At 36.4% G+C, this 17302-nt stretch overlaps 1 protein-coding gene across 2 annotated transcripts; it reads left to right on the top strand.

Annotated features, from left to right (window-relative positions):
• The first annotated feature begins 992 nt into the window (after window positions 1-992).
• RNPC3 (RNA binding region (RNP1, RRM) containing 3) lies at window positions 993-16902 on the top strand. Of its 2 annotated transcripts, none has more exons than XM_030454853.1 (15): window positions 993-1289; window positions 2363-2410; window positions 3585-3703; window positions 4563-4643; window positions 5404-5515; window positions 6038-6106; window positions 7594-7742; window positions 8699-8824; window positions 9709-9845; window positions 10719-10880; window positions 11063-11157; window positions 11234-11292; window positions 11801-11933; window positions 12913-12984; window positions 15795-16902. In XM_030454853.1, exons 1-14 carry the CDS (start codon window positions 1068-1070, stop codon window positions 12970-12972), a joined length of 1572 nt encoding a protein of 523 aa, XP_030310713.1. In that variant the 5' UTR covers window positions 993-1067; the 3' UTR covers window positions 12973-12984; window positions 15795-16902. The 2 variants fall into 2 exon arrangements, with proteins under 2 accessions (XP_030310713.1, XP_030310712.1); XM_030454852.1 differs by having other exon boundaries at window positions 994-1289; window positions 16696-16902.
• Window positions 16903-17302: the final 400 nt, after the last annotated feature.

Raw genomic sequence — 17302 nt, 5'->3', positions numbered from 1 at the left:
TTTTCTCTGTGGCCAGCTTCACTGCACCTCAGAATCCAGTCCCAGAGCTTGGGTCTCCCTCTGTGGTCTTGCTGCCAAGTGGCAGGCCAAGGCTTTCAGGCTCTGCACAGTGGCATCAGGCACTAGGGCACTGCCAGACCCAGAGCCGGAGGCAACAGTGGTTGATCCAGCCAGCTGGCAGTGATTGATCCAGCCAGCAACCAGCTAATTAGATATGGTAAGACCCCAGATGTCATCAAATTTGGGGATTTTTTGCCCCCTTCTTAGGTCACAGTTTCTGTCCACAGAGAAAACGGCTGGCTCTGCAGATCTGTCTGGTTCGGGTAGGAGCTGGTCACTGCCTCCGCACTCACTGCTTGCTGTAGAATCCCTTCCCGTGTAATTGCAGCTCTGCTTCACCCATGCTGTCTGCTTTTACCAGACACTCAACTGCTGCTGTCCTGAAGGAGCGTGCTAATGTCTTCTGTTTCTGTCAAGCAGCAAGAGGAAAAGAGCTTTCAGCTGAGGGTTAAGAGGAATGGTGCTGAGAGCCGCGCAGATCCTCACGCTTCAGTCTGAACACAACCTCTTAACTGCTGAGGGAGGGGAAAAGAACAAGGGTCATCCCCGCCTTTGGAGCATTGTTTCAGATTCGACTACAGGAAGATTTTGTACACCATGTGTCTAAGGCATCACCGGACCGAGCCACGACCCTGACAGAACAGCCCACGGCGCGCGGGACCTAAGGGGGGCGGGCATACCCCTCGGCCGCCTCAGCACACAGGCTCCCGTCAGCACAGAGGCCAGAGGAACCGCAGAGCCAGCCGCAGGAGCTCACTGCGGCCCACGGCTGCTGGCAGGGCCGCTGCGGGGCGACAGGACCCGAACCGGAGCGGCAATACCCGACCCCTCAGCCACCCCTATCCTCCTGCCCTTCTCGTCAGCACCAACCCCCGACCCCGACGGTGTCGCGAGGCTTGAGGCACAAGGCCTGTCCTCCGCTCTCGCGAGATTTGTCCCTTTGCTTACGGATGTGAGTGGCTGTCGTCCGCCCTCCCTCCCTCCACCGCCTCTCCCTGAGAGCTGCAATGGCGGCTCCGGGCTGTGAAGAGGTGCGGGCGGCCGGACCGGGGCTCGGTGGCGTTCCGCCTCACCCCTGCGTTCCGCATCACCCCGGCGTGGCGGGGCGGCGGGGCCGGACGCTGTTGGTGCGGCACCTGCCCGCCGAGCTGACAGCGGCGGAGAAGGAGGATCTGCTGAAGCACTTCGGGGCCGTGTCTGTGCGCGTCCTGTCGGACCACGGGCGGCTGGTGAGGGCCGGGGCCATGGGGCGGCGGGGGCTGGAGGAGAGGCCTGCTGCTGCCCTGGGCCGTCTGCCGCGCCTCGGGGGTGCGGAGCGGGGCCAGGGAGGAGGTGAGCCTTGTTGCCGGGTCAGGGTTCGGCCGGAGCGGGCTGCGGCGCCGGGAGAGCAGCTCTGGGCCTAAGCGGCGGCGGTGGCGGGAGAGTGTCTGACCCGGGAGTCCCATCGCCCCGCCGGCTGCTCTGCCCTTGTTCGGCTTGGCTTGTTGTGAGGAATAAGGCCGTGGAAAAGCAGAGGCTTTGGTAGCTGCAGGGGCATGGATTCAGAAGTTTGGTTTTTGAGATAGTTATATTTTTTTTTTATAAATTACAAAACCGTAGGAGTGTCTCTTTGGTGACAAATGCTGTTTGGAAAGAGTCTTGCAGTCCTGCAGAAAATTATGTCTGCCATGCTTTATAGGATATTAAAAGACAAGGATAAAGGTTTTGCATATAGCTGCTGTTACAACAGTATTAATGTTCTCAGGTTTAAATACAGAATCTAGTAGTGAAATGAAGCAATAAACTGTGTTAAAACACAGTTTTGATAAACTGTACTTTGTGAATATGTGATCTAGTTTAGAAAGTTTAATGTTTATACCATAAAAAATAAAGAAAAATATTAGTTAGGAAGCATTCAAACTTCCAGAGCTCAGCAGTAGTTATGACTTCTGTAGCAGAAGAAGTAACACTTTTAGGACTTGCTTTGATGAAAATGTGTTGCTGAGAGGTGCTGAAATAAATATCCTCTTTCAAATAGAGGATTAAACTTTATCAGTACATACTTCCTTGCAGCTTAGTATGGCTTTTACTCACTAGGGGAAAAAAAATGTTCTCTTGTAGTACTCAAACTGCCAAATTTCTGTCGTAATTTTTGAATGCAGAGGTGCTAGTCCTAAATTCTTAAAAAATAATAAATTCCCCAGTTCTGCACCTAGTATCTGGAAGCTTTCAATTATTTAGATTTAATTTTACAAATTACTTGTGATATATGTTTTACAAGCAATTTCTTACCTTTTTTGACATTTTTTTGTTTGTTTTCTAGAAACATACTGCATTTGCTACATTTCCCAGTGAAAATGCAGCTGTGAAGGTTTGTTTTGTGTTTGTTATTGAATATTTTAGCAAAGCACTTTTCTGAATTGCCAGTTGTGCTCTAGAATTTTTTATGTATGTTGTAGTATTCAAATGGAGAAAATATGCAGAGCAATGCAAAATCAGAGTTCTGTTTCAGAGAGGTGCTTGAAGAATTTGATAAAACAAACATGAGAACAACTGGACATGGATTCCCTAACCCTAGACACCTTTAACACTCAGCCTGACAAGGTGCTGGATAATCTCATCTATATTGTGTTTTACCAGGTGATCCTTGAGGTCCCTTCCAACCTGGCAGTAGGTGACTCTCTGAAATTTACATAAGGTGAAACTGATCAAATCCTTGTCTAGGGTGTGTTTGCACTTAAATATAAACTATAAACATAATTTACTTGTATCCTGCATAATTGTATATTTGCCATAAAATTCAGATATAGTGATGTACACAATTCCAGGTTGCCTTGCATGCCTAGTTTTGCTAAGAAAAAGCTACTGTGTTAACAGAGGATGTGGGTGCCAAAAAAATAATATGAATAAAGCTTTTACAACATGAACGTGGTAAAAAGCACCCGTGTCCTGAATTCCTCTCTTGTGACCTGTTTTGGTTTTTTTTTTGGGGGGGGGGGGTTTGGTTTTTCGTTTTGATGTTGATTTTCTTTTGGCCGTGTTCTAAAGTGCTAGTTTAAAAAGTTAGAAAGACCACATCAATTGAACAATCTTGAAATTAGGTTGCTTTGTGTCAATTCTTAGCAGCCTATCAGGATATGGACTTGTAGAATGATGGAGCTACCTAGTCTAAAGAATTTTGATTTTAAAATTCCCAGCTATTACTGGTGGACTTCAGCCTGTTTAGTTCATGAGCACAAGGCTGGTTGCTTGAAATCAGAAAAATCTACTAGGCCATGTAGTAAATTAGTCCTGCCAATGTTCAGATGACCTATGTCTCTTCAGTGGTTCTTTTTGTGCAACATTGGCTGCTAAAAGCAGGTCTGTGAAGGCAGGAATGGTGCAAAACTACCTCTGTCTGTAGTAACATTGATTTAGCTTAAAGCAGTTGGTACTGTATCCTATGGCTAGTTTGCCAGTCAAAGGAAAAATAGATATGCTTTGAATTTATTCTGATGTTTTTGTTTTTTTCATTTCTTTCTTTTCTCTGTTACAATTATTTGAAGGCTTTGTCAAGACTGCATCAGCTGAAACTTTTAGGTCACACCTTAGTTGTTGAATTTGCGAAGGAGCAAGATAGCATGCAGGTACTTAGCCAGCCTTCTGTCTCAGAGAATTGTAAAAGGTACGTGCATAGTAATCCAGTTTCTATATTGTGGTCAAGGAAAGAAAGCTCCATACTGGTGAAATTTTTGTAGGACTGTTAAGTAAAAGGATAAATTGTAACCTTGTAGAAGTACTAACAGGAGTGTTCAGATCTACGGGTAATTATTTAATTCAGTATTATCACGTAATCCCATCCTTATTCCTGTAGTTATCAATATCTTTTGATCAGCAGATGATCCTGTTGTCATTTACAGACTACAGTCTGCATAAGCTGATTTCTGTGTTGCAGAAGTTCCCTCTGTTTAAAAAAACTCATATCATTTCTGTCAGAAATATAATTTTCTGTTGCTGTTAAAGCATGCTTTCCTAATGTGTTTTTTTTTTTGTAATCAAGTCAGGAAGAATTGACACATGCTAATGTAACTATAACTGATAGAAGCTATGGAGCTTTCAGGTTATTTATGCCACTCTCCAAGTATTAACATCTCAAGAATTGAATACCTTTGTTTTTATACAGTCTCTGAACAGAGAGCAACATGAAATAATTTTAGTTCTTTCCTTGTGAGTAGATGTAAGTTAGTGTTTAAATATAGGGAAACTTGATTAAATATGCATAAATGTGTTATTTATTTTTATTGTAATTAAAAACAAATAATAAATTATATGTTATTATTTGTGTCTGGCTACTATAAGTATCCATATACATTAATTCTTAGGAATTAATATTGGACGTAGTAATGCCATTGATAAAGGATGTTGAAAATACTATACTGATCTATTTCTTTTATTTGTAAAATATGAAATTAAACACATTTCTTACATTATGTGAGGTACTTAAGTTTTGCCCTGTATTAATTAATTCTAAAATTACTTTTCAGTTCAGAAGAACCAGTGAAAGAGGAAGAGAAGAAAGAACCAAACTGTGTTAAAATAGAGAATGGAATTGCACCCAACCATGGGTTAATATTTTTTTGAGTTTCTTTTTGTCTTAATTATTTTATTCTCTTACAGTTTATTTTGAAATAAGGGTTCTTTGCTTTTGAGCAAGAGAGAATGTGGTATGTTGCATTTTCTCTTGTTTTATAGCATGCTACTGTTCCACATGCATAGCTGTAGGCATTGTCATAAAGGTGAGATTTTAGTTCTTCAAATGTAGAGTCTTCACAGCTGAGTAGCAGATGGTCCTTTGAGCCATCAGGTTATGAATTGTATAATAGCCTTATTGCACTGTGCATGGCTTACCCAGAAAGTCTGAGGACTAGGAAGGTTGTCCCACTGTTAACAGCAGAATGCTCTTGGCTTCTGTTTTTCCAGAGGCTTATTGTTAGGATTTTTTGTCTCATTTAAATTTTTGCTTAGGTGTAGAATACCTTTTTTTTGTTTACTAATAAATTGAACACTTTGAACATTTAGTTTACGATGTTTGTGCAGTATGCTATGCTGTGCTTTTGGTTTTGGATGTTTGTTTCTGTGTGCTTTAGGCTTTTTGTGTGTATTGATACTTTGACTGTGCCAAAGCCCAGTAAGGCTGTTGTTTATTAGGGGTCTGCTCCTTGGTGTTAAAGACATAATGTAAGTGTCCCAAAATTGTTCTAATACTATCTAATAATGTTTCAGTGATACTTCTTATGTAATAAATATGTAAACCTCTAGTGATCATTAACTGTTATCAGTGACAATGGTACTAAGATTCCTGATTTTTAATCTTTTTTTCTTCAGCCTCACCTTTCCCATCAATTCTTGCCTCAAATACTTGTATCCACCACCTTCAAGTACAGTTCTGACAAACATAGCAAATGCCTTGGCAAGTGTGCCCAAATTTTATGTCCAGGTAAGTAAAAAATGGCAAAAAGAAAAAAAAGTATAAAAATACCTCTTTTTTCCTCTTAATTATCCACAGAAATAATATTTGTTATAGAAAATCCTTGTTAGTTTTTCTGTGATACTATTAACTACTGTTAATTTCTTAATTATATTGAGATGGTAAAATTTCATTTATCAGTAGTAACTTAGTTCATTGACACTGAAGACTTATCTGGATATGATCTTCCTAATTCGATATGACTTAAGTACTTGGAATTTCATTCTGTGAGGATGCTTTATTATTATTATTTTTATTATTATTATTTTTATTATTATTATTTTGATTAGCCTTTTTAGGGTGTTGCTAGTATTTACAATCAGTGTTGGATCTCAAGTGCCAGCTTTAACGTTATTAAATAACCAATGTCGTTGTGTCTGCATTAAAAATACAGATTTATTCTTGCCAGATATTTTTGGCTTTGATTCCTAGGAAGAAACTAGCTTTATGCATTGATTTAAAGGAAATCTTATTTATCTTGTATCATTTAAGGTTCTTCATCTTATGAATAAAATGAATCTTCCTCCACCTTTTGGACCAATAACTGCTCACCCTCCCATGGTAACTTTTTAATACATGTTTTGACTGCACTATAGAATGGATTCACAATTTAAAATGCTAGCAACATGCTAGGAGTTCAAGCTTCTAAAATTTGGACAAATCTCCAAGGATAGCAAGTACTGCTCTATTTCATTGAGTAAGATGTGCATGTTCTCTTACACGTATGAGAGTAGCTCTGGGATATTTCAAACTGTTGAGTACCAAAAAGGAAGTTTCAGCATTGGCTTGCAAATACAGGAAATAAAGAATACCATTAGCCTATTACCTTACAATGGTGACATGTATTAGGTTCTTTGTGTTTGCAGTTTTGATTAGATTCAGATGGCTAATGAGATGATAGAGGGCGTTTTGATTTAGCTTGCTCTTTCTCCACAGTGATTTTTGAAAAAGACAGGGTTGAGGAAAACTAGCAGAAGGCTGGAGGGGAGCTGTTTCTGAAGACAAATGTATTGTTATCTGCTCCTGTGTAAGAGCAGTTTGACTGACTGCTAGTGGAAGATAAAGCCATATCAATAGTAAGAGCTACAGTACTTGGGTACAATGAAGTTGCACTTGCACTCAGTTGCACAGAACACTGGCTTGTGTATTTACAGGGGAGCTAGCTGGTAAAGAAAACTTTGAAATAAATCTATTATATAAACTAATTCACGCTTATTTTCTGGGAATAATTCAACTTGTTATCTGGTGGTGGGCCATGTTAAGCACTAATCTAATGGTGAAGCACCAATAATGAATCTAATGGTCATGCAAATAAGAGTAGTAAGGTGAAACGCCAGTTCTTGAAATTCCTAGACCGAATTCTAAGGGGCACAAAGTATTTCTAATGGCTGAAGAAGTAGGTGCCTTATGAAACTGATGGTACATAAAAGTAGCTGTTAAATGTAGTAAGGTTGTTCAAAGTGGGGCTGGAGATAATTTTATATATAGGGAATTCCTTAGATGGTAGGGTTTGCTTGTGTTTGGGTTGTTTTGTTTGTTTTTGTTTTTTCTGTCTCGGTGAAAAAAAATTATTTGTGTCAGTGTCATTAAATCCATACTCCTTACAGAAACAGAAATGTAACTTGTAGGTGATAGAAAGTTCAGTTAGAAACTGACTGGACTTTGGAGTTGAGGCCTCCTCTGATGTGTTCTGAGCACATTCTTAGAAAAGTTCTTAAATCTCAGTGTGAAGTAAGAACCTGGGGCCAAGGTTTTTTATTTGTTTTGGGTTTGATATGGGGTTTTTTTTTTCAGTTCCTCAAAATAAAAGAATTAAAATGTTCAATGTTTTGCTTCAGAAAGTGACTGTTTTTTCTGTAGAAAGTTTTCATTAGTAGTGTAGTATAGCAAAACAGCATATAGATTCCTATAAATATACTTTAAAAATACTTGTCAATTTCTAATTTATTGCTTTGGCTGCTTTTATTATGGAAAGGAAAAGTAATACAGACATTTTTTAATTAAAACTTTTAGTTAGCTTATTTTTTAAACTTTTTCTCCATAATTAGTATGAAGAGTATTTACCAGTGCCTCTGCCACCTCCTCCAATCCCACCTTTGCCTCCTGAAGAGCCTCCTTTGCCTAAAGAGGAAGAAGAGCATCCATCTAGTGGAGATGAATCAGAATATGAAAGTGACGATGAGGAGGAAAAGGAGAGGTATGCATTTTACATTCATTTGCAAGCTCTTGAGCTCTTTTAAAAGTGGAACCCTTTTCTAACTTCTAGTTTACCAAGTGGTGTCATCTGTTTACATTTGTAGTATATAGATAATCCTTCCAGGCACTTAAGGAAGCTCCAGATTGACTTAAAAGAAGGTCTGTGCTGTTTTGAATCACAGTAGAAGGAAAATGACCAAGTGGTATGCAAATTACCCATGTCCAAAAATCAAAAGCCAACAAAACAAAAACTCAGAATGAGGGGAATGCAGATATAAGGAAGTAATAATTGATTTATTTTCTGGATTCTGCATTTTTCAACATCTTCACTGCATAAACCAGTCAGCCCGAGTCACACGTGCACTCTTGACTTCCAAAATGTTCCTCATACACCAGTGTGTATTGTTAGGAGTAATAATAATGAGAAGTTGTGTGTGCTGAAGATTCTGTTGTAGTTTTGGGAGTAAATTGCATCATAGCTGGTTTTTTGATTGTTTTTTTCAATCTTTAAAGCTAAATGAGGAAACTATTCCTTTATTTGATATTTAAATTGAAAAGTAAATCAGAAAGTCCTTATACTGTATTCATAAAAATACATGCATTTGGCAAAAGGCATTCCTTTTAAGATTAAATAGTATTATTTTTTTAAAAAGTTTCAGCTTAGGGCTTCCCTAGCATTTCTACAGCTTCAGTGTCTTAAGTATATGCTTGGGGAAGGAAAGAGCATCATGGAACTCTCTCTGATTTTGATCAGTCACTTCAGTGCTCTGTGTATATTAATTTGTTATGTGTTAGAGTTTATTAACAATGTTTTAGTCTTAAGATGCTAGATTTATAACCCTATTCTGAAAACTTGTGTTTAGAGGGCTAAAAGGAAGGTGGAAATGTTTTGAAAATTAGTATTTTGAAATAAACTGTAAACCACTTTGGTTCTTTTAATTTTTTTTTTTTAAATAGAATGACCAAGTTGATGGAGTTAGCAACTCTTCAGCCTAAAAGACCAATAAGCACGAAGAGACGTGGTGTTAGAAAAAAGCAAAGAATTAAAGACTTGTTCAATGCTCCCGTTTGTACTCCCCACAGGTTTGTATTATTTCTGTAGTTTTTGCACTTTTTCAGGTTATTCCTGTTACTAAATGGCATTCTGTGCATCATGTTTGCTTTACTGTTGCTCTTTTGAAACAAGCATTCTTCACTGATGTGTAAATTTGGTTGTGGAGTTGGTCTTCCTCTGTCCTCATGCTTGGTTTTATTGTTCTAAAGATCCAAATTTTTGTGTAATTTAAGCTTGTCTTCTTAACAACCTTAATCTGTAAAGGGTGTCCAGTTCAAGATCTGTGTTTCTCTTGTAATCAAACTAATAAAAATCCCCTTTTCATAAAAAAGAAAAACAATTTCATATTACAGCTGTGACACAAGGCATGTGGGTTTATTGTTTGGGACACTTCTTAAAATAGAAATTTAAAATAAAAAGATGGCACTGGAAGAATAAAAACTTATTTGGTCTTAAATAATTTTGGGTTTTTAAATTGAAGTACTATGGGTAGACAACAGTGTAGTATTTCTCTGTAGTGATCATCAGTTGTGAAGGAGTTTTGACTAAGACTTTTTTCTTTCTCTGAGTGATTTGGTATATTTTTTAAAAAGTTTATATATTTCCTGCACTATGTGAGAGCATCAGTCAGGCTAGCATTTTTTGTTTTTAAATTACGGATACAAATTTTTTATAATTGCCTGTCTATATTGTAGTCTGATATGTGATTCTTGATTTTGCTCTCAGCTGCCAGCCATACCTACCTCATTTGCAGTGTTTTAATCAACTTGAAGTGTATTGGGCAAAATCTATGAAATAGAGCATGCATGTATTTGTGATAAACAACAGCATAAAATCTTTCTGGGAGAAATCTTGTATTTGACTATGCATTCATCAGTTTCTGACTCTTTAATCAACATATTCTTTTAAACAGTAATTTGCACCCTGCATTGTCTCCTTCAGATGTCTTTGAGCAGCCACAGCATGTAGGTCATAAAAAAATTGAGTTCCATATTAGTACTGACATCCCAGCTGTTCTTCAGATAAACTCAGAAAAAGAAGAAAAAAACGGTAAGAGAGTTTGAAATGCAGTTAATATTTAGTTCATGTGGTTTTATTGTATTGAATGCTGTTAAAATTTAGGCCAGGGAAATACTGTTTGTTTGTTTGTTTGTTACTGTACTGGAGCTCTCATAAATAGTATATATAAGTTTTAAGAACCCCAATTTGCATCTTGTCTGCATTTCTTGGTTTTTTCCATGCAGAATCACAGAACATTCTGCTTTGATGCAGTAAAGGATCTAGATTTGAAAGTCTCTTTCTCTCCTATGTGATCTGTGTGTTTATGGTGAATTGTACTCTTTTTTAAATGTTAAGGTATTTTTAGCAAATATATCTTACAAATGTATTCTCAGTATTTTATATTGTAATTGAATGTACCAGGCTAATTTCAGATTTTCCTTTTCTAGCTCTTAAGAGAGCAGCATTCAAGTGGTTGCCAACTCCTTCTCTGTGATGCACTGATTATCTACTGTAAAAATGAAGGGCACTAATAGCAATGAGGTGTGATGGCTTTTTAGAGGGTTATGGTCAGTCTGTGTTTCTTGGTACTTTAGAGTAAGACGTGGTTTCTTGGAAACTAGAACATTAGAAAATTAGACAAACCATTGAAATGGTTTACAGGCTGGAGCAGCAAGGGTAGTTTAACCTTAACTGGCATATGCCATGGCTTTAATTTTTAGTACAGTTGATTTTATAGGACCATATTGAGTAGATGTGTTTGTCAAACCAGGGGTTAAGACACATTTCTTTAAGGATATGTTGAAATTGCTTTACAAAGTCTACTGTATTAAAATGTATAAAAGGAGTATACTTTTTGCTTGCTATTTATCCTCTTGTGAATAAACATACAAACCCCACTTCTGTAATGTGTTGAAATTCCAGACCTTTATGCAACCACAGACGGAGTCAATAACACAGGCTTTGGAAGAATCTTCCCCACTCCTAGCACAAACGATAAAATGGAAACTGAAGAGAAAGAAGATGAAATACCATCAGAATTTATTTCTAGAAGGGATCTAGAAAAAAACAGACTTTCTAGAGAAGGTATAACTAAGGAAAAAAAATCTAATATCTTTTTGATTTGTTGCAACATATAGCTTAAATATCTCCAAATATTTCCTTTGCTAATTGATCGTGTATTAAATTTAGTTATTTTTATATTGAGTGAAAAATACAAAGACATTACATGACCTGAAACAATTTTTTTTTTTATTTTTGTCTTCAAGAAATGGAAAAATTTTCTGTTTTCAAAAATTATGAGCCAGGTGATCCAAATTGCAGGATATATGTAAAGAATTTAGCGAAACAAGTTCAAGAAAAGGTAAACAAGCAAATTAAATATTTACCAAAAGGGCTTTTTGTCAGCTTTCCTCTTATAACTTACTCTTTAATTTCAGGATCTCAAGTTCATTTTTGGAAGATATGTTGACTTTGAGTCAGAAGTGGAACGAAATATGTAAGTTAGTTTGATACATGACTAAAGTTAGGTCTTTTATGCTGACTTCATCATACTGGTGAAAATTGTGGTTTAAAATCTGATAATCTCTACTTCTTTCTTTCTGGTTCTGCATAAGTAAAAATATGTTTAATCTCAAAATCTTAGCTCAAGTGCAGAAATAGAATTATTTTTTTAACAGTATCTGTTTTGCCTTTATATTTTCATTACCAAATCTGCTGTAACTAGCAGAACAACAGAGAGTGAACAGTGTAGATGATTGTGTGTGTCTGGTAAATTTGCATATGTCATGTTTGGACCTGTCAGTTGGACACCGGTTTGCCATCCTGCAGTATAACTTCACTACTTACTAACTGGTTCCCCCACACAAAGTGGCCTGCAATGACATAATTTGTAATTGTAGGTTCTGCTCCCTTTTCTGCTATTTCTGCAAGTTGAAGCATGAGAAGTATATTTGTAAAATATGAATTTGTGGTTAAACATGAGTAATTCTCAATTTTGCATCTAGGTTTGATATACGTTTGATGAAAGAAGGCCGTATGAAGGGACAGGCTTTCATTGGACTTCCTAATGAAAAAGCAGCTGCTAAAGCTTTAAAAGAAGCAAATGGTTATGTCTTATTTGAAAAACCCATGGTGGTTGTATCCTTTTCTTCAGACATTTACATTATATTCTTTGTAATCTGTCCATCAGTTTCTAGTTTTGCTGTCATGGTATTCTACATCTTAGAAATCTATGGACAAAGAAAATACCTGAAGAAAACTAGGCAGCCTAGCTTAGCGTAGAATTGTTAATTTTATGAGAATTGAAAAATATATAGAGGCAGCTCTTCTGAAATAGAAAAGTAAAGGTGCTTTATTTAAAACAGTAAAATTGCCTTCTTTGGTCTTAGCTCTTTGATCCTGCAAACACAATACAAAAGACAATTTAGCTTGTATGACCTTTGCATTTAAATTTAGTAGGCTTTTTTACTTGGTTAAGCACGTGTTTGCAGAATTAAGAACAAAAAGAAATGTTGCTGTTCAGTGGCCTCTACTTAAACTGCTCCTCCAGCTGGAACTGTCCGTTACTTTTTGGGCCTGTGTAACATATTGGGATTTTTACACATCGCAACTGTGTTGCTCTGGTTTCCACTATTAGCTTTTAAATGTCTTTCTGTCCATTCATATTTTTCACTTAAATGTCTCATAGTTTCTTTCTTTGTACTCTAGTTCACCCCACCATGGGTTCCTTTTAACTTTTTTCTTCCAAATACATACAGAGACATCAGTATATATATTAACCATACTGGGGTAGAGATTTGTAAATACCAAGCATTTATCCTGCTGTAGTTTTTCTTTTTGCATGTGACTGCAAAAAGTTTCTGGTTTCTGGTTTGTTTCTTATTTACTCAGTATTGTAAACTCTTGAACAGGCTCGCTTAAAATTTTTTGTACTGCAGATCAATAAGTTCCTAATCTTTGACTAATAGATACTGTTGTTAAAATGTTTAACACTGTAGTAGAATTCATTCACAGATCAGGCCACTTCTTAAACTATCTTTTGCTGAAATAATACTTTTTTTTGTTTGTTTCTTGACTGGCTTCTGTGTACCACTTGTAGTCCTTAACAGAATCTCAGCAATTTGCCCGTTCAGCTAGACCAAAACAGGATGCCAATGAAGGGAAAAGAAAAAAGTAGAACACAGCCAAGGTATGGATTCTGTGCCTGAAAATAAAAATTAAAGAAATAAGCTGGGGTTTTTTTGTTCATTTGTTTTGTTTGGGGTTTTTTTGGTTTGTTTTTCTTTTATTTACTGTATATTTAATAGCTACTTCAGAAATACTGATGACGGAGGGGAAGTGTTCTATACAATTTTGTTTTCTTAAATGTGCACTCAGAAAATCAGAATGTAAGACAGGTGTAAGTTTAAAATGTTCTTTCTCTGTTTAGAAACTCAGAGACTGCTATTTCCCTAATCATGATATCCTAGCATAGTTATCAGTTTCTCTTTCCCTCAGGCTGGGGAAAATATCTGTGGAATCCAACCACTTACCATTTAGTAATCTTCTGGGCTTTTGGCTTTGAGGAGCATTACCTCTTTTTTCCTTCCCTTTGGTACCCACTGTTGTAAAGTGATCCTGAAATACTGTTCGTAGCAATAAACTCGCTTTTTCTAGCTCTGTAAAGTACCTTTGCCTTTGCTAGGTTTGGAAAATTATATCTTAATACGGTTGTAGTGTCCTTCAAACTTGCCTGATTTAAGAAAGGATGCATCAGAAAGTGGTTAAGTTGCATGCATTAAGGCTCTCTTTGTTGTGGAATGCATACATTCCAATTTTGGCATTGTTGCCTAAACTTAATGAGAAAGTAACTTTTAGCAGAAAGTAATCAGTATTTTACTTTCCTACCATGTAGCTTTGCTTCATTACTGATTACTCAAAGTATTTGCTTTATATGAGAGTAACTTGGGCAAAACCAGCTCTAATTAAACTGTGATGGTTTTAATTGCCTAAGAACATTTGAGTAGTATGTCAAATTACCATGTGAAGTAACTGATGCAAGAATGAGAACCATGTATTTCTCTGCACCCGCTGATAGATCAGCTAGCTGAAATGTTAAGCATATTTAACCTTATTACAATTTCCTATTGGGCATCATTCTGATGCCTCCACCTGATGAAATGAACTCAGACCATGGGCTGAATGCTTCTGAAACATTCTGCTTACTCCCTAATGTGTTTTTAATCTGAATGTTTTGATTGTTGCTACTTTGGAAGAAATTCTGAGATTTCAAATAAACAATGTGAACAGAATTTTTTTTTTTTTTTAATTTAAAAAAAAATGTTTGGAGACCCCACAGTATGGTTATTATGAGAATAGTGTTTCTGTTTAAAACAGTTACTTTAATTGTAGGTTTCTTGTTCTGTAAATTGTCTAAACATTTTTTTCATCAGATTATATTTGAGCTTTTTTTCCTCATTTCTGAAGTGCTCTTTGGTCTTAACAGTTCCTGTTTTAAATTGTTGATTTGTGGATTGCAAAGTTTTTATTTTATCAAATTAAAGATCACCTTTTTTTTCAGTCATTCTTCTTTATTGGTCATTGAAAGGAGACAAATGAGCCTTGGCTAAAGTATACTGTTAGGAACAAGGGTTCATGGGAGTGTTTTTGTCTTGTTTCTTACTCCTTCTTTGTAGAAAAAACAAAACAAAACACCTTGTATTTATATTACTTCATCCAGTGTCTAGTAAGAAGAAAACTACTAAGGTTTCTTTAAATGTGAAAAAGGAACTTGGAGATTTTAGATTCTTTCCCAAAGCCTTATAAATTAAGCCTGAACACTTCTAGGAATTCTGTATCTTTTCAACTAATTTTGTGCATTAAATCTATTTCGGACTTGACTAAACATACTAAATAATACTTGAATGACAATCAAATAAGCACCTTGTTATTTTCTTCATTAATCCTGTTGATGATCAACTCAGAAGCTTTTTTTAGAGTGAGCAGGCACATACTTATGCAAGACTGCGTGGGTTACTCTGGTGTAACTCTGTACACTGGCTTAATGTATCCTTGGGAGAACTTTCTTCCTTACCTTTACTATTTGTATGTAAGAATCACAGAATGTGTCATAGACTAATACAGCTTTCTAGACATCCATGAGGCTTTAATAAAAATACTTAATGTCACTTCCCAGCTAATGATTAAACCTGAACTCTGTTTCTGCATGAGCGTTGATTTATGATACTAAGTTCCATGATAGAAATCTGAGTCTGTAAGGGATAACAGTGCCAGAATCTCATCTGAAAAATAATATGCGTATAAACAAGTTTATGCAAACATTTGAGGTACTTCAAATATTTAACTGCCATTTTAACAACTAAATTGGCATAAGTTAAACTTTTGACTATTTTTAAGCAGAAAGAAGCTGATCTAATTTCATGCATATTATTGCAACTATATTTATTTTTCTAGTACTATCAAGGGTTTTATAATTTTTAGATAAAATAATACATATGGTTTATACAAGTACTATATAACTGCTTGCTACCTGAAAAGTTTTTCTTGATTGGCAAAAATTTCATTTTTTGGGGTGAATATTATTTTCTGTAGCTAAAATGCAGCTTTTGGGGAAAGAGGTTATGTAGAAGAAACTGATGTTTGAGAGGTCTCCAGCTTCTTCATAGGGAAGAAATTACTTCAAAGCCTGCAGTCAATGGAAACATGATTGGGTTTTGGACATGGAAAAAGTGAGTGTAAAACAGCAAAGGACTTCAGGGACAATTAATGAGACAGAAAAGTCTGGTGTTGTCGGAGTAGTTCAAGTTATCGAAAATCTATTTACTTTTGAATATGGTATTTAGTATTGGTGGACTCATCATCCCTCATTGAATTTCATAAGGGGTCAAAACTGTATTTTATCAAAGAGACACATTTGCTTTTGATAGGCAGCATAAAGTTATGTGTATGCAATACTGAGAATCAAGTAAAATTAAACCACATTCTGCTGTTCTTCTTTAGAAACATTCCTGCGTAAATACTGCAGTAATACTGTCATGCAGAGTGTATCCTTTCTTGTTGTATCCTTTTTTTGTGCGATGTTTCCTGTAGCACTGAACTGCATCTAAGTCTTTGTATAGAGTAGATGTGGGGAGGAGTTTATATGATTTAGAGCTTGAACTAATCTTGTAATTTTAAAAGCAAAGGATGCTTTCTCAGGGAAAAAAAAACCAACAAGTTGTCTGTGTTGTGTGAATGGACCAAATGAAGGTTCCTTTTCTTAAGGTGGAGGAAGGTGGTCTCCACCTTCTTCCTCAAAAGTCATAAATAACCTGCTAAGCTGTAGTCCAGTTCCTTAGCTTGTGTGAGCTGGAAGTGTTCCACTGATGTGTTTTGGAGCTGTGCTGAGCTCACAGTGAAGATTTCAACAAGCTTGGTTAAAATATGTTGTAGAGCAATTCTTAATATTTAAGGGGCTGGCAGGTATTTTAGATATTTTCATTATTACTTTTGTCCTGGTGTATGAGAAATAATCTGTAGTTAACTTAGTTTGCACATTGCTTACTTCTATTCTTTTAAGTGGAGAAGAAAAATCTAACTATCTTACAGTGAATTATTTTGGAAGTATTTTTGTCTATAGTGTCTTGTTTGGGTTTTTTGTTTTGTTTGTTTGTTTTTTACATTGTTCTCAGCACTGGGGTAGTATCATTGCCAGTGATTTATATTTTTGTTGTGGATTGCATGTTCCATTATTGTTTAAATTGCTGCTAATAAATACAGGCTGTATTAATTTTATAAGTCAGATTTTTTCCAGACATACATTCTAAAAACCAAGCGTCTTTCATTTTATTTCTCAAAAGAAAGCATAACACTACTATTTTTTTATTCTTCTTACTTTTAACATGCCTTTGTGATGTTCCAGGTCCCTTTTGTGTTCCATCTCTTTCAAGTATTTTCAAGCTGGGGGAAGAAGCAGCATACATCAAGACTCTTGAACTGTATGTGGTATCATTTTTAAAGTATTTAAGGCAGAGTATAAATTTTCTCTTTAAACTGTCACAAGACTTCTTTGATAGACTTATCTTAGCATGCTTGTGAAATCTCTAATAAATTATCTCCTTTCTCTGCATTTTGCGTTTTTCTCTTCATTCTGACTTCTGTTTTGTTGTGGGGTTTGGTAGTGGTAAGGAGGAGGATGACACTCATTTGTTTGGTTCAGATGTGACCACACCAATCATAACTGTGCAGCATATTCTAGATAATTCAGAGTATATATTGATGTACACATGCTTGAGTGTGATGTTTAGCTCTTAGTGTTTCAGGGTAAAATGGTAAGAAAATATCTAAGTATAATCTCATTTTAGTGTAAATCATTTTTTTGTCTTGGAGACTAAGCAGGAGCACTAGTGCACTGCCATGGATTTGTACTGTGAAATTGGGCACTTTTTTTCCCCTTAATTAGATTTCATCATACATCCAAACCTGGGAAAATATCACTAGTGAGACTAAAGTCATTGTAAAACAGTGTT

Source organism: Calypte anna, chromosome 8 (assembly GCF_003957555.1).
Source record: "Calypte anna isolate BGI_N300 chromosome 8, bCalAnn1_v1.p, whole genome shotgun sequence".
Taxonomy (NCBI): domain Eukaryota; kingdom Metazoa; phylum Chordata; class Aves; order Apodiformes; family Trochilidae; genus Calypte; species Calypte anna.
This window is presented reverse-complemented; position numbering and strand designations above follow the sequence as displayed.

What these genes read in the sequence shown, in the direction of transcription:
- RNPC3 (XM_030454853.1), top strand. Translation starts at nt 1,068, where the DNA reads ATGGCGGCTCCGGGCTGTGAAGAGGTGCGGGCGGCCGGACCGGGGCTC. An exon ending in TGTCGGACCACGGGCGGCTG is followed by an intron (nt 1,290 to 2,362) that starts GTGAGGGCCGGG and finishes TTTGTTTTCTAG; the next exon opens with AAACATACTGCATTTGCTAC. An exon ending in GTGAAAATGCAGCTGTGAAG is followed by an intron (nt 2,411 to 3,584) that starts GTTTGTTTTGTG and finishes AATTATTTGAAG; the next exon opens with GCTTTGTCAAGACTGCATCA.